At 40.0% G+C, this 22,242-nt stretch overlaps 1 protein-coding gene, 1 long non-coding RNA gene and 2 other non-coding genes across 6 annotated transcripts in view; 1 reads left to right on the top strand and 3 right to left on the bottom strand.

Annotated features, from left to right (window-relative positions):
- Nucleotides 1–2,782: 2,782 nt before the first annotated feature.
- LOC120592880 (uncharacterized) lies at nt 2,783–21,299 on the bottom strand. Of its 3 annotated transcripts, none has more exons than XR_005650232.1 (8): nt 21,027–21,299; nt 19,055–19,123; nt 14,701–15,253; nt 10,496–10,607; nt 9,577–9,696; nt 9,281–9,485; nt 6,119–6,256; nt 2,783–3,499 (listed from the first exon to the last, which is right to left on the bottom strand). It is a non-coding gene; the product is annotated as an uncharacterized LOC120592880 (long non-coding RNA). The 3 variants fall into 3 exon arrangements; XR_005650233.1 differs by lacking the exon at nt 21,027–21,299 and adding an exon at nt 6,518–6,609 and having other exon boundaries at nt 19,055–20,794; XR_005650231.1 differs by lacking the exon at nt 21,027–21,299 and having other exon boundaries at nt 19,055–20,791.
- Nucleotides 5,416–5,547, bottom strand: LOC120593126 (small nucleolar RNA SNORA63). The gene has a single exon (XR_005650303.1). It is a non-coding gene; the product is annotated as a small nucleolar RNA SNORA63 (small nucleolar RNA).
- LOC120593132 (small nucleolar RNA SNORA81) lies at nt 5,887–6,061 on the bottom strand. Its single transcript, XR_005650307.1, has one exon. It is a non-coding gene; the product is annotated as a small nucleolar RNA SNORA81 (small nucleolar RNA).
- MCF2L2 (MCF.2 cell line derived transforming sequence-like 2) overlaps nt 21,150–22,242 on the top strand; it is a 190,589-nt gene continuing 189,496 nt past the window's right edge. The window contains exon 1 of the mRNA XM_039850564.1: nt 21,150–21,910. Coding sequence (XP_039706498.1) covers nt 21,835–21,910 — 76 coding nt within the window. The 5' untranslated portion in view covers nt 21,150–21,834. The remainder of the gene's footprint in view (nt 21,911–22,242) is intronic.

The raw sequence follows: 22,242 nt of genomic DNA, 5'->3' as shown, positions 1-22,242 counted from the left end.
CCCTTGTGAAGAAATATTGTTGAGTAACTGAAGGGCACAGCTCCCAAACTGAAAAGTATTTGGGGTGGGGTTTGCCACCTTCTTTTCTGATGTTCCTACTTCTACTCTTTATTCTTCTGACTACTTTTGTCTGTTAAGAAAGAGAATGCTAAAGATATCTGCTCCTTCTTCTCAATTCCAATAGAAACAAACCCGCGTTACGATCCAAATGTTTGCATATTTTCCTTTAAGAAGTTCTTCGTCCTGTTTTCTCCTATAGTCTTTCCTGTTTCCTATTTTCATCAGGCTCTGAGTCATCTGTAATTTTTATATCCCCTCGATAACAATACATCGATATTTGTCCCTACTTTGCAGATGGAGTCACCACATCAGAGTGTAGTGAGGGGTGCTTGAGGTTACACAATAACTCTAGGCTCAAACAGGGGTAGCCCTGGAGTTTCCAGTTTGTGGATTGGTCAGCTGCCCCCACGGCATTCTGTTGTGGACAGTTGCTAAGCTTTGCATGCATTGTGGGGATTGCTTTGTTTTCTGTAGGGCTCAGCATTTTCTTTCTCCAGGCTGGGCAGGCCTGTAGGTTTCTCCCCAGTTCTCTATCTTGCACTTTGAATATGGAAGGTAGAAGATATGCTTTAGAGAAGTTTTAAGAATCTGTGTAAACCAGAAGAGTGGGTATTGATCACATGTGTGTGGTCTCCATCAGCAAAGCAAGAGTTGGGGGCAATATCGTTTAGTTGTAATTAATGAATTTAGATCATGGAAGTGCTTTTACTTTTGGTTGGAAAAAGCCGCCTAGTGACTATGTTCAACTTGGAGGAGTTAGGTGTTCTTTTATTATAAAAGAGAAGCTGAGTACTATAAAAGAGTAGTTTACCTTTCCTAAATCTTCCCCTCATCAGGTCAAAACTATCTGTGGAGTTTAATTATAATTAACGTAAACAGTGGCTAAAAAATTCAAGCTGCTCTGGAAGGGAAGTTTTGGTTTTAAAATTTCATAATTACACTGAACTGAGGACAGCGAATGACTGTTCCTATTTGCCCAGGACTGTTGAGTTAGCATTGCCAGTCTGGCATCTCAGGAAACCCCTTCCCCAGTACAGTTTTAGTCAATGAGCGTTGAAGGTTGGGGAATAAGTATAAATCCATATGGCAGCCCTCTCAAATCAGCCTGCAAGCAACACCGCTTTTAGTGTTTAATAGATATGGCATAAATCATCTAGCTATACTGTCCCATCAAAGGGCGGGGTTAGGAGTGAAAGAAATAAGAAGCATATATGAAGTTCACAGCTGAGGGGCAGAGGCTCACTTAGAGACTGAGACCCATTCATAAGACTACAGAACAGTTTTTAAACATCTCACCGCTGGTTTTCAACATCATAATAAAAGTATACAGATTGGAAAGGAGATATAAAACTATCTTTGTTTGCAGATGACAGGATTATTTATGTAAAATCCAAAAGAATCAACCAAGAAAACCTCCTAGAACTAATGAGTGATTATAGCAGGGTTGCAGGATACAAGATGAATCCATAACAGTCTGGATAAGAGAATGAAGTTCAAGGAAATGAGATAAGTAGCACTGGAGCAAGATGCTAAGTTTGGTTTTGAACATATTGAATCATCAGACTGAAAACATCCAGGGAACAGTTGGTCTGATGCTTGGAAGAGCACACAGGAAGTCTAAGAGTGTCGAAAGGATAGCAGAGGGCCACATACGGAGGAGGAAGAAAGTGGGAGCAGGGCCCTGGGAGGGGCAGTTGTGGCAGAAGTAGTACCTCATGCTACTGCATTCAGGAAAGTAATCGAAGGTGTCCTTAGATGGATGACCTTGATCCTAAATAAAATCCACATCATTCAACAGGGCTATGAAGGCCTTCTGGTAAGTTTTATAGGTATATCTTTTCTTAATACAACACAAATCATGCTTGCTTGTTTTTGTCTCTATGTAGTTCTTTCCACCTGACTTCCAATCTCTGTAGGGGATGAACATCAGGATAGGTGGCATCCCCTACAACTTATTCTTTAGGATCTCCTTTTGCATTCTTACTTATTAGAGACAATGATGACTTTTAATTGATCTGATACTTCCAGGGATCCTAGCATTTGTTTTGTCGCTACAGCAGTTTTATGATAAATGCAAGCATCAGTACTAGGGCTTAGAAAAGACAGAGGGCTGTTCTCACCTAGAAGTTCATTACCATATTTTTTTCTAGGCAGTAACAATTGAAACAACCGGCATAATATTCACTGCCTGTCAGAGTGGTTCTTTTGACAAATTATAAGGTGTGGTTAAGACAAGGATTGCTAAATAAGTAATTTGTGAGTAGAAAAAACAAAGATCATACTCAATGTCAATCCTTCTGTGACAGGACCTATTATAGCAACTCCATGTCATCGTTATGGAAAAAGAACTTCACTGATTCATTGGTTTATTAATAGAAAACCTTGCTGTTAAATAGCTACACTGTATGTACCAGGAAATGTTTGCCACACGGGAGAGAGAGAAATCTTACATTCTAATGCTTCTTTTTCCTCAAAGAAGAAGATAATGCTGAGCACATGGTGCTGGTGAACACCTGCAGTGGATTGGTCTTTGTGCTGCTTCCAAGCTGCAGTCAACTTAGAACTATCAAACCTTTTAGTGAAAAGCCACATATGCTGTATCCCTTGTCTGTAATTTTGTAACTAAAATAAAACATATACTACAAAATGCCCTTTTATCTTCTTCCTTTGAAAATATGGAGTTATGGCAAAAAGTACAAATCTTAAAGGAATAAGGACCAAACAACATTTAAAAATGTATTTTATTGTAATTTATTGAACATTCAATATATAATTTGGTAATTTTTCTGGGATTTAACCCTAGGATATAATCGTTGCTGGTGTTTAGCAAAAGTCTCCACTCATGAAATGCTTTACTGAATAAAAACACAATACCGAATAAAATGAATTCAAATATAATTTTTAAATTATTTAAAAGTTTATTCTATTCAGTCTAATGACTAACACAATAAAGACAGATCACTAGTTGAATTGGCTGCTTATATACAGCACATAATTTTCAGTCCACAAATATTTCTTTAAATGATAGAGAACACTCAATATAACAGGTTTTACAGAACTAGAAAATAAATTTCTAAGAAAGATTTTTATAGTCTCATCTTTCATACACAATCCCAATAGTCTAACTTGAAAGAGGAAAGTCAATGATTTTCCTCAAAAGAGCTCGTGACTCAAGTCACTTTGTTATCAAAATCTGTATTTTTGATCTGTTACGTACTCAGATAAGATTCAAATATTCCCAAAGAAAGAAGCACAATGCATGTTGCAGTCACCTATTCAGCAACAGTGAACACTACATTCACTATATCACCAAAGGAATAAAATAAAGTCAGCCACATTCATTGAAATTTCTTCCACTATAGTATGGTAGAAAGTCTCAGTGAAGAATCCTTTGTCTTCTTCAATGCTTATGGCCATTGCTTTCCTCTTACTGCCAATTCTGAACAAAAGAAAAATTACTAATCAGAATATTACTTACCAAATACTATAGGAAGCACTAACAATATGAGCTACTTGTTATCTATCAATGGCTATTTATTTGCCAAGATTATACCTAGAGTACTTGTAATTGGAAGAGTAGATGCTAATCATAATACCTAGGACAAAAGAAATGATGTCTTTTGTAGTTAGCGCAAAAGAATTCATTTGGTTGCAAGACTGGATTCTATCAGGTATCTTGAACATTATTATTTATAAAGCAGATGACAGTTTTAGTTTGGGGCAGTTAAATGAAATCAAAGTGGGCCAAGAGCAGGTGTCAGCCTGGGACAGATAGGAACACCAGGAGCAAAGCAAAAAGAACAGTTATGTAATTCCTTTTGACACACTTTTGGAACTATAAACTGCAAATATAAACTCTGGAATGTTAACTATTATTTAAGACTATGCTGTCCAATACAATAGCCACTAGCCACACGTGGCTATTTAAGCTGAAATTAATTAAAATTAAATAAAAAAGAAAATTTGTTTTTTTAGTTGCATTAACTAAATTTCAGTAGCCACACATGGCCCATTGCTACTGTGTTGGGCAGCGCAGATATAGAACATTTCCGTCACTGCAGAGAGTTCTATTGGACAGACTTGATCGAGGACTTAAAACTTGTTCCAGTGTGAGGAAGCAAACCTCCAAAAACTTGTTATGGTCACCTGCATTTATCACTGTTTTCTGACATTTTGCACATTGCAACACAAATGACTGAGATATGTTTGCCACCACAGCTCTCCACCAAAATACATAATACAACCAATCAAAAATGGCTGGAGCAACTTAAAACACCAAATAACCAGGACGAGAGAAAAACAAATATGGAAATACTGATTCCCTCTTTATCCAAATGACACACTGCTTCACTTATGAATGTGCGTTCTACATCAGGCCAGTGCCATTTCTGAGTGCCACCTTGTCACCTATTCTCATCAGCTACTATGTTTTTTTTTTCAAAACAAGGTTATTTTTACATTAGTAGCGAGACATCGTTCAATTTATTTAGTGATAAAGCCACTATACCTATACCAGGGTATAAAGTCCTACCAGAAAATAACAGAAAATTCCTATTATAGAGGAATCATCAAGAAAGCACAAGAAATGGGCAACATGGCTAAAAAAAGATTCTTGTGTAAGCCAAGGCAATCAGATATAAAAGCATTACTGATTCTCCTTTGAATATCAACTGATTAAAGTCCAAAATCTGGACTTCTTATTTCACATTTGCTTTCCCACTGTGTTTTGATCAACCATGAATCTTCTCAAAGTACAATTTAATACATCTTATCACATTACTAGGTGATAAGATTATTTTCCTGATTCATTTATCTGATTTTCAAGGTAGTCAGGTTGGCAAAACCACACTTGAAAAGCAATACATGACTTTAATTCACTGGAATAAAAGTAAGGAATTCAACGAAGAGGACATATATTCAACTAAGAATATAGTTTTCACAAGAATATAGTTTTCATCATCGTTTATAACCATAACACTAGTTGTACATAAAAATCAGGAGCCTGAGGTACAATAGTATATGTTCACATTTTGATTCAAAAGCTATAGTCTTCTAGGCCACAAAACAGTAATGACTTGCATAGACAGCATACAGTTCACTGCAGAGTATGGTTTTTATTCTCCCACATAGTGTGAGCTGACAAAGACAACTAAAAATCTTCCTCTCAAAACCAGCTTTTAGGAGATAAATATTGTAATTAAACAAGGAATTGAATTCCCAATAAGTCAGTAGTAACCTAAATGCAGTTTGTTCCTTATCTAAATTCCCTCTTGATAATGTCTCTTTCTGTCACCACTTACGAAATATTAACAAGACTTAATGCTCAAGAGTCAAGTCAGTGTTTAAATGGTAAACATGTGTGAGACCATGCATCCCTGGTGGCTGCAGCACCACGGCCCACAGGGCTAGAATGGAAACAGTTTTATTCTGAGCAGGGGGCAAAGACAATGCAGCACTTCACAGCTACACTGTAATTAGTTCCTGCCTCAGTTTATCAAGAAAATAATTAGATCGTAACAGTGGCTTAATTAGCAGTGCTGGGTAAGAACCACTCTTATCTCATCAGAAATTGAAATTCCTGGCACATATTTTTATCAGAAGCCAGCTACACTTTGTCTTGTGTTCTGAAAAAGAACAGCCTGTGTACTGGTGGGCCTCTCGCGTGTCACAAAGAACCTGCAATTTCCTTCCCTACAGTATTTCAGAGAGGAAAATGTTAGTTCATATCAGAGTCTCAATAAAATGCCATTTGATTTCTAACTCTCATCCTTACCATCGGAAGAGATCAGTTATAAATTCATTCTATTAATTCTGTTTAAATACAGATATTATTGTACTAGTCTTAGAACAAAGTACCTTGGACTTAAGAAAGAGGTTCATCTTAGTTTTTCTACTATCTGGTATAGCTGTTTATCTTCTTGTGTCTACTCTGCTAGCTTTATTACAAATACTTAGACATGATACTAGTTTCTGCCATTTAAGCATAGAGCTTAAATAAGGTTAAAAAAAATCTGGCTATAATTTTTAGGTATACCAATTAGAAGAAAACATTACCCACTTTCAAAATTATTATAAAATATTGATCCTTTCAAGGGTCCATTCTTCCTTCTTCACCAGAATTTAAAAATGGATCTCTCATGAACTTTCTGATGTCTTACAGCAGATCGACTGGCACTGAGGCAGAAAGCAACACAACCTTAAAAAAGAGACAATGACTAACTATGTTAACACATCGATTAAGTAGATGTAACAGTTTTCATAATAATACTTGGAGACATGATGTTTGAGACCAAGCGTCCCTGTCTTACTATAGAAATGAGCCAGACAGAGATTGTAGGAAACAATTGCTTTCAGCAGGGGAAAGGACAATATAGCACTTCACAGCTATACTGTAACAATTAACCCAACCCGCCATCTTCCAAAAAAAAAAAAATAATAATAATAATAATGTGCACACCTGAATACTTGTATTTAATTTATGGTATTTCTCAAGGATTTGATCCCGAATTCCGTGGTTCAACATATTTCTGCTTTATTCAAAACAAGCATCTTGATCCATTTTGGAAAGTAAAAGAAAAAAAAAATCTTGCTTACACGTGGGTTGCGCATAGAGACTTCGTCCCAAAGACGATGGTATGGAACAGGACAGGGAAGAGGAACTTCACAGTGGAGAAACCTCACGACTACTACCTCAGCAGGTAATCAAGGTCAATATTAACAATCATAACACTTGATATAATGAGATGAAAATGGCACTTTACCTCTGTGGTCTTCCTCCCCCCAAAACCATAACCCCTGTCCAACCTTAAGGAAAACGACAGATTTCAATACTAGGGTATTCTACTACTGGACCAATATTCCTCAAAAAGTTCAAGGTCATCAAAAACAAGACAAATTTAAGAAACTGTTACAGCCAAGAGGGGACAAGACATTTAAATGTAATATAGCATCCTTGGGTGGGATCCTGGAACAGAAAAAGAGAGTAGGTAAAGACTAAGGACATCTGAATAAACTCTGGACTTTAGTGCATAACGATGTATTGATGTTGGTTCACTAATTCACTAATTTTAACAAATACACTGTACTAATTTAAGATGTTAATAATATGAGAACTGAGTGCAACGTATATGGGAACTCTCGGTACTATTCTCTCAATTTTCTGTAAACCTAAAGGTATTCTAAAAAATAAGTCTATTAAAGTCTTAGTATCACCTCAAAATATTCATGCATGGCAATTGGCTTAAACAATTAGGCTAATTATTTTTTCTTTCCTGTACTCTAAATATCGCTAGTTAAAAAATGCCTTAGATAAAATATGGCAATGTGTATAAAGATGTCTACCATTTAACACATCATGTGCTCTCTGGAGCATCAATAACTAGTATGTGCTGCAATGGCCAGCATTCTTTGCCTTTCATTTTGAAAACCGATTCCACAATACAGGCATGACAAGTTGCTCCCAGATACTATTCAAGTGCCAGAATTATCTTTTGGATCTAAGTCAAAAGCTTGAATTATTATGTTGTAGAAATAAAGGCTCTATCAAATGACTTCTGAAGAACATGGCTAAATGCTGAACTGTTCATGCTTAGTTTAAAATTCTGGTCTGCAAACAGCCTTTATAAAGCGCAACATAAAATTGCTTCCACGTTCACAACCAATCAAACTGCTTCATTGATAAAATCCCTTTAGGTGTCTCATTTTTAATTAGATTTTGGTGCCTTTTCAGACGTGGAATTCTCACTTTCCTAAAGATATCAGCTAGATAATTAAAGAACCAAAACAAACATTGCCGTCATTATTCTTCTGTGTGAAGACATGTATTTACTGAAATGAGTTTTGCCTTTGCAGCTCCAAGACAAATTGTTCTGATATATATTCGCTGCTTATCATTCACTTTAAAAATCTTTTCAATAGGATCTGACATATACAGCCTTGATCTTAGTAAAGCCTACAGCTTTGTTAAGAAAAGCTTGATTTCAGAGCTAATATAGCAGTGAGCTTTGAAAACAGAGTCAGGGCCCAGGGCAGGCTGCCCCAAATATCCCACAATGCCATATTGATTACTTTGAATTAAAGTTGCTTGACAAATAGCTGGTGCAAGAAGGGTACATTAGCGCTTGTCTCCTTGGATGCAGGAAATAAATCTCCATTGTGAAAGGTGCCCTCCTTGCTGCAGGGGGCCTAAGGGAGACACGCTTATTGCTAGCGTTAAGGAATCTGTTCAAAAAGCTTGTATAAATGAACCTTGTTATTCCTTTCCTAATTTAGTACCCAAGCCCCAACTTTGCGTTCCTCACTAACGAGCACCCAAACCTAAGTGTCTTTGTCCTCTCAATTCTTCACAAACATATTGTTTCTTTATCTAAAAAGTACAAAAAGCTGGCTGGTTCATCATTTCTTGAAGCATCATGGATGATTTCCTATGCACACGTTAAATTGCTTTTTCTCCTGTTAGTCTGGTCTTGTGTCAATTTTATTATTAGTCCAGCCATAAGAACTCAAGGATAGAGAGGAGAATTTTCCCCTCCCTACAATAGCATGCAACAGATGTATCACAAACAACAGAGATTCCAACTAATTACATGCCAATGCAGTTTTCATGTTGCAAAACTGCATTTAAACTTAACAACAATAACACAAAGGGCATGGATCCTGTCTCCCCTGAAACAAAGCTACAGTTCTTAGTCTGTTGAGATGCAGTCCTACGAACCATATCTACAAACCTAGTTACTGTTTAATTTGAAACAAAAACTCTGTGCATGCATGAACAATGATTAAAAAGAAAGTTCTCAATGGACTACTTTATATTGTTTGTTCAGGCCCAAGAATGAGACTCAGAGATGCCTGGCAGAAAATTTATCTGGCTGAGGCCCTTTGAGGGGAATTTCATCTTGTAATATTGAAAGATTCTTGTGTTTTCACTTCCAGCCTAAAACTCTGGGAGGCCTGACAGGAGGCGTAAGAAGTCGATGTGGTGTGCAGTCTGACCATCTTGGAAGAGGAAGTACAACACAGTCTCTAATGAATGGGAAAATACCATTTTCAGGAAAAATGCTTATAGGGCACGTGTTCTACTGAACTACTATGGGCTGGCAGGACTCAAAACTGAATTATGGTGTGACAAGGGGCCACAAAGTAGTGGGGTGGAAACAAGTGACCAGCTCATGGTTGGAGAGCACTAAGTGCTTAGTAATGAGTAATAAGTCTTGTCACTTACCATTCGGAATGCTCCCACAAAACAGACTGCACACAACACGCAAGACTGCTATACTGGGAGGGGATTGGAACAGATGACTTCAAAGCAGCTTCTTTCCAAATTTAAGATTTGAATTTTATATCTTGATATGAGGAATGAGAAATGTACAGGATAACCCAAGGCCATCCCAATAAACAGGACCAAAAGTAACACCAGTTGTGTGAACCTGAAAGAGATGTATTTATTTATTTAATAACTTTCTAGGTACTAGACACAGCAGGAAAACAAAATAAAGTCCTTGCCGTCACAGAGCTTACCTTTGAGTGAAGAAGACAGACAGTAAATATGTAAATAAGAGTCCTATTTTAAATAGATAGCCAAGGAAGGACTCCCTGAATTGGTGACAACTGAGCAGAGCCCTGAGTAAAGTCTCATTCCTGGATGTAAAAAAAGAGAGAGAGAGAGAGAGAGAGAGAGAGAGAGAGAGAGAATAATAGTTAATTTAAATAAATCTCATTTACTAGAAATTTCTAATAAACTCAGTATTACATTTTTATGTATCAAATGTAAGAAGATAAAAGGAAAAGCCAACTCTATATGCTTCATCGAGAAATGCTGCTCATTTCAGAAACTGTCAGAAATAATGGTTTTGCATTATTTCCACAAATTCTAGCTCTTACTCAGAGTAATTATGTATATTTGTCACTTATACCTATGTAATTAATTGCATGACCATGTGCCCATTTTTAGAAATATGCTGATATGAAAACTTTCAATGATTCTTCATAAATTGAAGCTCATATACAATTTAAAAGAAATTGATTCCTTGAAAACCATCGACTACCAAAAATAATATAACATAGGTAATCTGAATAGTCCTATAACCATTTAAAAAAATATCTGTAATGAAAAAGCTTCCAAAAAAGAAATCTTCACTGAAGAATTCTACCACTTAAAGAATTAACATCAATTTTATACAATCTCTTCCAGAAAATAAAAGAGGAGGAAAGTTTCCAACTCATTTGTGAGGCCGGTATTACCCTGTCGCCAAATATAGACAAAGACAGTACAAATAAAAAGAAAGGAAGGAAGGAAGGAAGGAAGGAAGGAAGGAAGGAAGGAAGGAAGGAAGAAGGAAGGAAGGAAGTGAAAAAAAAAAAGAAAGAAAAGAAAACTAGAGACCAATATCTCTCAACGAGTGTTGGCAAAGATGTGGGGAAATTGGAATCCTCTTACATTGCACTGCTGATGGGAATGTAAAATGGTGCAGCCACTTTGAAAAACAGTTTGGCAGTTCTTCAAAAAATCAGTCACTGTATGACGAGCAATCTCATTCTTACATGTAGATCTAAAAAAAAAAAATAGTGAAACCATATGTCCATACAAAAACTTGTTAAGTGTTCAAAGAAGCATTTATTCATAATGGTCAGACATGAAAATACAACCCAAATGTCCATCAACTGAAAAATGGATAAAAAAATAATATAGCTGTACAGTGGTATAATAGTCAGCCATAAAAGGAATGAAATATACATGCTACAATGTGGATAAACCTGGAAAATATTAGGCCAAGTGAAAGAAGCCAGGCAAAAGGACCACATATTGTATGATTCCATTTATATGAAGTATCTAGAAAAGGCAAATCCATAGACAGAAAGTAGATTAGTGGTCACCAGAGGCTGAGGAAAGGGAAGAATGGGAAGTAACTGCTAACAGGTATGAGGTTTCTTCTTGCAGTGATGAAAATGTTCTGGAAATAAATAGTGAAGATGTTTGAACCTTGTGAATATACTGAAAACCACTAAATTGTACATCTTAGGGTAAATTTTGTGTTATGTGAATTATATCCCAATAAAAAATAATGTTTTTAAAAAGATAAGAGAGAAGTAGGAAGACCATGGAGAATGTTAAAGCATTTGACCAGGCAAGAGATGATGGTGGTTTTCGCTTAAGGGTGCAGTGGTGTTAGGCAGAAAGAAGTAATTAGATTTAAAAAATGTGTAGGCAATATAATTACTAGCACTTGTTGATTGCTTTGAGGTGGGTGGAGCAAGACTGGGGAAAGGAAAAGGAGAGATGTTCAAAGACTCCCAAATTTCTGGCATTAACTTTTTGAGCAATGATGCTATAATCTACTGAGTTACGAGAGTCTGCAGGAAAAGCAGGATTAGTACAAGACTGTGAGTTTAATTTCAAATATCTTGAGTCTGGGGTACCTGTAGCACACCAAGTGAAGATGATGAACAGGAAGCTGAATACACATTCATGATGCTCAAAAGAAAACCTAAGTTAGAAATAGAAATTTAAGGTTTCCAACAAAGATACAGAAGATGAGATCCAGAGTGTACAGTGAGAAGGTCTCTCTTCCAACCTTAAGTGTTGAGGAATTCCAACATCTAAGGGTCTGGTAATCCAGCAAGTGACTGAGAAAGAGAGGAGAAAAGAGTAAAAGGAAAACTAGACTTACAAGGGGCCGTGGGAGCCTGGAGAAGAATTTATTTCTAAAAGGAGGGAGTAATCTCTAGAAGGGGTTGGCAACCTTTTTCTGTAAAGGACCTGACAGTAAATATTTTAGGCTTTGAGGATATAGAATCTCTGTCACATATGGTCTTTGTTTTTCTTTTATAACTCCTTAAAAATGTAAAACCCATTCTTAGCTCACAAGCCATATTAAAACAATCTGGAGCTGGATTTGGTCCACATGCTGTAGTTTGCCTGAACACTGGTTAACAGTGTTAAATGCTGCTAAGAGGTCAAAAGTCCACTGGGTTTAGGGACAAGGAAGTTATTGGTGACCTCAGCAGAAACAGTTTTAGTAGAGGGGTGAGGACAGACCACAGTAGGAGTGAGCTGAGAAGAGAATGGGAAGTAAAGAAATAGAAACAGCAGGGCAGACAATTCTTAAAAATTGATTATAAATGCGAGAAGAAAGTGTTAGGTATGGGGAAGAGTGGAGACATTGTTACCCGAAGGAGGGAGACTACAGAATATTTAAATATTGGTGGAAAGAATTTAGTAAAGAGGGAGTGGTTACCCATGTAGATGACAGAAGAGATAACTGGTGGTAGAGATCCCTGAGGTGGTGAGAGGGGAAGAAGGGACTTTTATGGAAGTTGGATGGATATAGATGAAGGCGGGTGGGTGGATATGCTGGCAGGAAGCTCAGAAGCTCAGGTATTGTATTTTCTAAATAACATTGAGATCCTTCCTTGAGAATGGCTTGTTAGAAGTTTGATGAGAATAAAGAGGGCTTGAAACAGCAGTAGCATAACATGGAAGAATGAGGTAGCCAGAGAAACACTGGGGCCTGCTGCGTAGTGCTGAAAGCCCAGGTGAAGTTGACTGTGCCATGAATTAATTTTAGTACAAGTCTTCCCAGAGTACAACTTTTTCCAGCTCCTCTAGGAGGCTTGCTACAGGCACAAAGAAGACAAACAGTTGGATTCATCTGTGGTTAAGTTTTCCCTGGTGGATAATAGCTAGCAATAATGGATAGCATTTATAAATTTGGGGAGTGCGGGACTAGGTTTTTGTTAGTTATATTACAAATAAACCAAGGTTCAGATATGTTAAATAACTTGTTTATGATCACTTGAGTAATAAATAGTAGATGTTAAGATTAGAACTTGAATCTTTAAAATCCCATATACCTTTCTAAGTGGTTAAAAGTTTTTATAGTATTTTGGAGAAAAAAAGGGAAAAGTTCCTAAGAGGAATTTTAGGGAATAGTTTATAAGTAAACTACATTAACACCAAGGAAATAAAACAATATACAAAGAAATATAAAACATCTACAAAGCCTGACCTTTAGTTTTTAAAACATACTCAGTCTACCTCACTAGAAATAGCCACTGACTGTGAACTCATTTTCTGGCTTTAACCATCACCCTGTCATTTTGTCTCCCTTGATATATGATAACGTTTCTTCCTGTTTATAACACAATGAAAAGGAAAATCACATAAATCATACATGGGGAGAATGACTGAGACTGATACATAAATATATGATTATATTAACCCAGCTCACAGCTATCTGATTTAGTAAATCACTATATTATGGTTTAAAATATCTGCTTTAACTATTAATGAACAGTACATTCCTTTTCACCGAAACTCAAGATGTCCATAATATTCTTAATTGCTTGGCTTTTTTCAATGTAAAATTTAAAAATTTTAAATTAATTATCTAATGATTTAGGCCAAAGATTCACACTAATGGTCAAATTATTATAGCTAATAATAGCTAAAATTAATTAAGTGCTTTCAATGTTCCAGGCACTTGGTAAGGATTTAATGCAACGGTGGGTACAATTATTATCACTTCTCTTTTAAAGTAGAAACTGAGACCCAGAGAGATTATGTAACTTGTCTACTGCCATCAAAGTGGTAGAACTAGGCTTTGAACTCAGCTGTGTCCCATTCCAGAATTTGAACTCTTAGCTTCTATACAATACTTCTTTAATCCCTACCTGGACAGGGATGTATGGATCTCTTGTAATACATATGAATATAACCTTCTCCACTGACATCAAAGCCAAATGCTATGACATTGTGATTTAATATATAAAATGTGCTTTCAACATCATATAGTAAATAAATATTCCTTGACAGTTTAATGCAGTTATTTCTTTCCAAAAACATAAGGCAAATGCCACAGTGGAGAACTTGAATCTAAAACAACTCTCCAACCCCTCTGAAAGATAAATTTGCTTTTGCTAACTAGATTCATTCTAACAATGAGAAAGAACTTCCCAGAGTCTTTCTTCAAACTGAACACCTGATAAAGGACAACAGGTCTGAAACGAGCTTTTAAGGTGTCCTGGCCCTAATACTTACTAGTTTTGTAACCCTGGGCAAGTCCCTTTGGGTTTCATCCTGACATGGGTTATCATGACACTCCCCAAGTAGGGAGTGCTATGAAAGCACACTGTAAATGTTTAGGAAGTGCAGAAGTGTTACTCTTGCCTAGGGTTGCCAGATAAAAAATAGTGCCCAATTAAATTTCAGACAAATAACATATAACATTTTATATCTTAATTTTATTTTATATTGGGGACATATTTATACTGGTAAATTATTTGTTGTTTATCTGAAATTTAATCTTAATTAGCACCCTGTATTTTTATTGCTAAATCTGGCAAGCTATCCTTGCCTCCACGGCGAGGGATGCATAAAGGATAGCAGGCCCAGGGCCATTCCCACCTCCTAAATGGTGAAACCGAGGCAAACGGCGGCCTGAAGGAGGAACGTAGAGAGCGGGGAAGAGAAGGGACGGGTGTAGGACTCTCTCTCGGAGACAGAACTGAAAGTAGATTCTTTTCCCTTGTCTTCCTCCTCCCCCTCGACCCTCGGGTACCCCTGCATCTCCTACTGCTCAGGAAGGCCAAGCACCCCACGCCCCGCCGCAGGGTAGGAACGCCCCCTCTACCCCGCCCCGTTACCGTGGCGGCGGCGGCGGCTGCAGCAGCAGCAGCAGCAGCAGCAGGCTCAGTCCACGCCGCCACCGGTTCCTCTCAGTCGCCACCAGCAGCACCGACACCACAGAAGCGGCTGCCATGTCCCTGGAGCCCGGCCGCTAATCGATGTGCGGCTGTGCCTCAGAGGTCATCCAAGCCGTCTTTCCATTCAGTCCCTCCATCCCTTACAGAAGCCTCTTGTCCTCCTCTGGCCACCGTCCAGGTCAGAACCAAGAAATAGGCCAATCCGAGAGAGGCATTTGGGAGGGCGCGTCACGGCTAAAACCAATCAAAGGAGCGAGCAGGGTTTTCGTGGCGATTGGCCTGTCGGGCTGCGTGCCTGCAGGGGTGTGGTCCCTGCTTCCTCTGCTCGGTGGGCTGGGCTCCAACTCCGGAGGGCTTTGCTCTGTCCTCAGCCTCCTTGGCAACGTGGGTGCTGGATCCATGGGTCTTCCTGGGGGTTTGTGGGTTCGTGGGTTCCAGAGCGCGGAACCCTTCATGACCTTTAATCTTCTGAGCCTCTGAGTGCAGAGGGTACCTGTGTAGAATATTAAGAGGTTGTGGGGTAAGAAGAATACAAAATTTCATAACATTTTCAAAAATGTGAAAAACATGTATTTAAAATATCCTCTTCTCATCTCAAAACCTAAATTACAGAATTTTTAATAGGCTTAATTTTTTCTATTTTTAAGAATTGAGTATAATTGACATATCGCATTGTGTAAGTTTAAGGTGTACGATGTGTTCGTTACATTTATGTACTGCAATAAGACTATCATAGCTAACAGTTCTATTGTGTCACATAATTATTCTTTTTTTGTGGTAAGAACATTTAAGACTTAGTCTCTTTGTATCTTTGAAGTATATAATACAGTATTGTTGACTATAATCACTATGCAGTGCATTAAATCTCCAGAACTTACTCAACTTCTAGTTGCAAGTTTGTAGACTTTATTATTTTTTTACAGCAGTTTAGCTCACAACAAAATTGAGCAGAAGATCCAGAGATTTCCGGTGTATTTCCTTGTCCCCACACATGCATAGCCTCCTCCATTTTCAACATCCCCCACCAAAGTGGTACATTTGCTATAATTAATGAACCTACATTAATTTACTGTAATCACTGGAAGCCCATAGTTTATATTGGCGTTCACGCTTCGTGTTGTACTTTTATGGGTTTGGACAAAATTTTCATGATCTGTGTCTACGATTATAATATCACAAAGAGCAGTTTAACTGCTCTAAAAATCTAATCTAAAAATCCTCTGTGCTCTGCCTATTCATTCCTCCCTCCCCCATAACCTCTGGCAACCGCTGATCTTTTTATTGTCTTCATAGTTTTGCCTTTTCCAGAATGTCATATAGTAGGAATCATACAGTAGGCAGCCTTTTTTCATATTGGCTTCTTTCACTTGGTAATATGTACTTAAGTTTACTCTATGTCTTTTCAAAGCTTAATAGCTCATTTCTTTCTAGTGCTGAATACTATTTCATTGTCTGGATGTACCACAGTTTATTTGTCCATTCATCTGCTGGAGGACATCTTGGTTGCTTCCAAGTTTTGGCAATTATGAATAAAACTGCTATAAACATCCATGTGTAGGTTTTTGTGTGGACATAAATTTCCAACTCTTGGATAAATACAAAGGAGCACCATTGTTGAGTCATATGCTAAGAGTATATTTAGTTTTGTAAAGATCAGCCAAACTGTTTTCCAAAGTGGCTGTACCATTTTTTATTCCCACCTACAGTGAATGAGTTCTTAGTGCTCCACATCCCTGCCAGTGTTTGGTATCATCAGTATCTCAGATTTTGGCCATTCTAATGGGTGCGTATTGATATGTCATTGTTGTTTTAGTGTGCATTTCCCTGACATATGATTTGAAGCATCTTTTCATATGCTTATTTGCCATCTGTATATCTTCTTTGGTGAGGTGTCTGTTAAGGTCTTTGTTTCATTTTTAAAATCAGGTTGTTTTCTTACTGTTGAGTTTTATGGATTCTTTGTATATTTTAGATAATAGTTCTTTAGCAGATGTCTTTTGTAAATATTTTCTCTGAGTCTCTAGCTTCTTTTTTCATTCTCTTGATGGTATCTTCATACAGCAGAAAATCTTAATTTTAATGAAGTCCAGCTTATCAATTCTTTCGTGGGTCGTATTTTGGTGTTGTAACTAGAACATCTTCATCAAACCCTAGGTCATAGATTTTTCTCCTATGTTAACTTATAGGAATTTCATAGTTTTATACTTTAAATTTAGGTCTATGATCCATTTTAAGTTAATTTTTGTAAAGATTGTTAAGGTCTGTGTCTAGATTCTTTTTCTTCGTGTGTGTGTGCGCGCACGCATGTGCATGTTGTTCCAGCACCATTTGTTGAAAAGACTATCTTTACTCCACTGTATTGCCTTTGCTCCTTTGTCAGAGGTCGATTAATGTATTTATGTGGGTTTATTTATAGGCTTTCTATTCTTTTCAATTAATCTATTTGTCTAGTCAGTTGCCAATACCACGGTGTCTTACGATAGCTTTATAGTAAATCAATCTCAAAGTTGGGTAATGTTGGTCCACCAATATTGTTCTTCAGTTTTGTGTGTGTTGGCTATTCTAGGTCTTTTGTCTCTCCATACAAACTTTAGAATCAGTTTTTCAATATCTGCAAAATAACTTGCTGGAATTTTGATTGGGATTACTTTGAATCTATAGATCAAGTTGGAAGAACTTGAGGGCCTGGTAGAGCTCATGGAGGTGAAATTCACAATAATCAAGGCAGAATGGTATTGGTGAAAGAATAGACAAATAGATCAATTGAATAGAATAAAATGCCCAGATATAGAACCACACAAATATAGTCAATTGATTTTTGACAAAGGAACAAAGGTAATTCAGGTTGGTTTTAGGAGACAAAAGATGGCAGTGGAACAACCATCAGAATGGTGTGAGCTCAGGTGACTTTTTCACTTCTTGGGTTCACCTATCCAAGTCATTTGTGTACTAAGTGGCACGTGGTGTGATCCCCTTAGACAAGGATCCCAGTCTGGTCCTGCATATTAGAACAGTTGGGCTCCCAACTCAGGGTTATCCTGTCAGCTAGCACTGGAGGAAACACCATCGCAATGTTGAGGCAGGTACAAGCCTCTGTAAAATGAGAGGCTTTGACTGAGGGACAGTCTCTCACTCTTTGCTTCGTCCGGGGCAATGAGGTTTAGAGAGATGAATAAAGTATTTTCCCTGCCAAGTAGCCCAAGTCCAAAGGGGAAGATACAGTGAAGACAGACAGGGATGTGTAGGAAGAGGCCCTTTATAGGGGCATCATCTTGAGGAATTTGTGGTGACTCCTGCTACCTCCTGCAGTGCCCTTCTACCTACTTTATCCTCTATCTTTTGTCACCTTCTCCTTTCCTTTTCTCTTCCTCATCATCACTTCTCTTCCTTGTTTCCTCTGCTCTGCCTTAACACAATGTTTTTCATACTGCTGGAAACAATTGCATAGTGGGTAATGAAATCAATTCAGTAGGTCCAAACAATCATTCTAAAAAATGTTTTATTATGAAAAAACTTTATGCAGAAAAGTAAAGAGAATAGTAAAATAACCCATATACCACCTCGATTTAACGATTAATATTTCCCAGTATTTATCTCATTTATTCTCTTTGCTAAGGTAGTTGAAATCACAGGCAATGATGTCTCATCCCTAAAGACTTCAATATACATTCTAAGAGGATAAGGACATTTTCTTACATAATCACAATGCCATACTTTCCAAATGCAAATCTCCCCAGTTTGGACTACTGCTTTGAAAAAATGAAATAGAATAGAAAGTATTTCAGGGCTTCACATGTGGTAAGGGACAACTGTTCTATACAATTTTTGTTTTATTGTGTGTAAGTATGTCTACTGTGTCATGATGTAAAATTTATATCACACGGTGGTTTGCACTCTAAGAAATATGAAGAGCCCTGCTCTAAGCCAGTGGTGCTCAGAGTGTGGTCCTAGGACCAACAGCATCAGTATTCATGGGGACTTGTTAGAAATGCAAGTTTTTGAGTCTCACTCTGCACTGCTGAATCAAAATCTCTGTAGGTGAGACTAGGAATCTGTATTTTTAAAAAATCACCTCTATTTCCAGATGATTCTGCTAATGTGAGAACCACTGACATGGCTGATCCCAGTGGTGGCCCAGGCATCCCTCACCCTCACCTGTGGCACCTAAGGTGGGTCTTTTGTCTCTCTCTTCATTGTCAGAGGCAGTGCTGACAGTCTACTACCAGGGAGGTGGAATCCACCTTGGCAGTGCTTGGAGAATGCTTTCTCTTTGCAAGCTCAGGCAAACCCTTACCTTAAGGCAGAAAATGGTCTAGATCCATAAGATTATTAAGACACAGTTTGGTCCTTGTACCAGCAGCATCTGTAAAATGAGACGAAAGCCCTTAAGGGGTTACTGTGAGGCTTAAATGATGTTGTGAAATGCCTACCATCATACCAGACATAGAGCAGTCACTTATTATATGCTGGTGATAGTTGCTGTACTTGACACAGCCTACCAAAACTCTGGACATATAATTAATGTTCAGTAGATGTGACTGTTAATCAGAGAGAAAGGCAGGCTATTCTGACTTGTTCCTTAATTTCGCCATGTATTAGAGCAACGTGATTTGTCAGAGACAAGAAACAGATCATAATTAGGAAGGAGAAAAGGAAGTGTGGAAGAGTGGAGGGTAGGGAAGGAGAGAAGACGGAGACATGTTCACAGTCACAAAAGCAATGGAGACAATAACTGTTTTCTTGGAGGAACGAGGAGTTACGAGCTATTGAAAACTATATGCTCCTTTCTTCTTACAGTTACAGGATTTCAGAACTCAAAAAGGGAACTTGGAGGTCACATATCCACCTTTCTATGGCCCAGGTGAAGCAGTGTGTTAGAGATGGGGGCACATAACTGGTTTCTGAGGACAGGCGCTACCTGCTACATTTTGCTATAAATTCAGCCAATTCATCTCCATGGAAACTTTTGAAGATTGTGAATGTACATGTGTGGGAAAGGAGAGTAGCCCTCTGAGTGATTTCTTTTTTTCTTTTTTCTTTTTTGCTCTCATTCCTATTCATAAGCTTCTCCTGCCTCATATTCCTCTTTCATGAGTCTCATCCATAAGGATCTAGCCTAATCCAGGAAGCTGCGGTCACTGGATCTGCAAAGTCCAGAATACTCCACATGATCAGTTTCCTTAGCAGTGTGCTGGTGTCTACTGACCCAAACTCACAACTGGTTCTGATTGGGCATCCGGGTTCTGACTACACTAATAGGAAGCACTTCATTTGGTTCTTCAGAAATACTTGTGACCATATGTAGCCAGAAACCATTGTGGAAACACAACTCAGGGCTGTTGGACTCCTTTGTCTTTAACCCCTTCCTGAATTTCTTGCAAGAGGTTGCTATGAAAACAGTTGCTTTATTTGTGCAGGCAAAATGCAAAGTGCCCAAGCCTCACTGAAGGGAGGAACCTCTGCACAAATCCCCGTTGCAGGTGGACTAACATCATCTCTTAACCACAGCCCCAAACCCTGCAATGAGTGGCTACTATTGGAAATTGGATCCAGGGTGTCTGGGGTTTGGGGGGCATTGGTTCAGAACATGTGGGTGATCCCGGTACTCTGATGACCCGATATTCAGGGTCCTCCATTTTAGAATATTGAGTGACCACCTGACCAGATACACGTTTGCTTAGGCTTCTCCCGTGGAGCTCTGCTGAACAGAGTTAGTCTTTTGCCTCCTGTCAGGACCTGGAACCAGTATCTGAAACCACCTAAGGAAGCTGCGGGACCGCGTATCCCACCGCATAGCTGCTCGCAGAAGACGCTCCTGGGGCTAATGGGGAGGAGGGCCGGCAAGGGTGCTGGGCCAGAGCCCTTCCAGGATGGAGCACTGGCGCGCCTGACAGCAGCCAGAGCAGCAGCGTACGGCAGTACCTGCACAAAGGAAAAGGCCCACACGGTGGAGACACATGTATGCACATGCACGCCCAGTCCTGGCCCTGCACAGCCCGCGCTGCCGGCTCCAAGTAAGGGTGTGTCCAACGAACGCTGATAGCTGCGTGATACAACCCCTAACGGGGGTGGGGGCAAATTCCAGCTGCCTCCACCTCGCCTCAACAGCCCGCCCCGCCTCGCCCCCGCACCCCCGCCCCTCCAGCCCCGAGTTGGGAGAAAGGAGCCGGAGCAGGCCCTCACCCAGCCCTTCTTTCCGAGCCCTGGCAGGTTGACTGCCCCTCTCCCCGTCGGCCCGCTTCTCGCCTCGGCTTCTCGGCAGATACCTGGCGGGAAACGAGGAGGGGCCAGCCAGGAAGGCGCGCGGCTGGCGTTCAGACCCCGGTCTTGGCAGGAGCGCCTAAGCCGCCGTCTCCTCTCCCCTACAGTGACAAAGACGTCAGACTGTGAGCCTCCTCCACTCCTGGGGCCGAAGCGCCGTCTTCTCGCAGGGAAAGGGGCGCAGCTTCGCCGAGCGAAAACGCTCCGGCGCGTGCGCACCTCTCCAGAACCCCCGCCCCCGCGCCGCGGCGAGTGGGAAGAGGTGCGCGCAGAGGCGGGAATCGCGGCGCGCGCGGCTGGGCGCCGGGTAGACAGCGCCGAGCAGATGCCGGCGCCTCCGCTCTTCCGCCGTCTGCACACGCTGGCTCCGCGCTCCCACTGCGCGCCGGCCGAGCATCCTTCATCCTGACCCTCCCGAGAGGGGGCACCAGAGATTCGACTGCCCAGGACCATAAATCCAGAAACCCACAGGCTACCTCCGCCGCGGAAGCCCGATGCGCTGTCACAGCAAGATTGGAGCGACTTGCTTTTCTCACCTCCAGAGCTGCTTTCTCCCTCTCTCTCAGAGCCAGACGTTATGTTAGGAAAGCTGCTTGACTTAATCTCTAAAATAATCCCCTGTAGGGCGTGGCCGGCGTTGTCTGGCCGAGCGGCCCAGTAGAGTTGGTCTTGACTGGGAGTGACTCTCGTTTTGTGCCTGAAGACAGCGAGGAAGAGTGAGGGCAGAGCATCCTTTTGAAATCATCCAGAGCAGCAGTAGAGTTTTGTGTTGCTTTTTTGTTTATACTGACCTTTTTTTTTTTTTTCGGTGAAATGCTATTTTGGTTAAAAGAAGATATGGCCCCCCAGGAGCTCACCCGGCGACTGGCAACAGTGATCACTCATATCGGTAAATGAAGCTTTTTTTCCCCCTTGCGTATTATTGGTGGAGGGTGGGGCCGTAGTCTGGGGCCGGGTCCTACCTGCCCTCACCCGCAGCTGGGGGCAGCGTCCTACCTGCGAAGGCCATGGGGCGCGTGCCTCGGCCGCTGCTTGGGGCCATCAGTAACAGGCATCCCTGGGGCGCGGCGCTCGCGGCCCTCGAGGCCCTGGGGTCCCCACGTCTGTCGGGGCCAGGTCTGGCCGTGGGACAGGTGCCTTTACCAAGCGATTGCCAAGTCTGTTGAGCCCTAAACCGAGGGCTTCTGGGCTGTTACCACCCGTTACCTGTTCTAACCATGG

The sequence above is a fragment of the Pteropus medius genome, unplaced genomic scaffold (assembly GCF_902729225.1).
Source record: "Pteropus medius unplaced genomic scaffold, Ma_sr-lr_union100, whole genome shotgun sequence".
Lineage (NCBI taxonomy): Eukaryota > Metazoa > Chordata > Mammalia > Chiroptera > Pteropodidae > Pteropus > Pteropus medius.
This window is presented reverse-complemented; position numbering and strand designations above follow the sequence as displayed.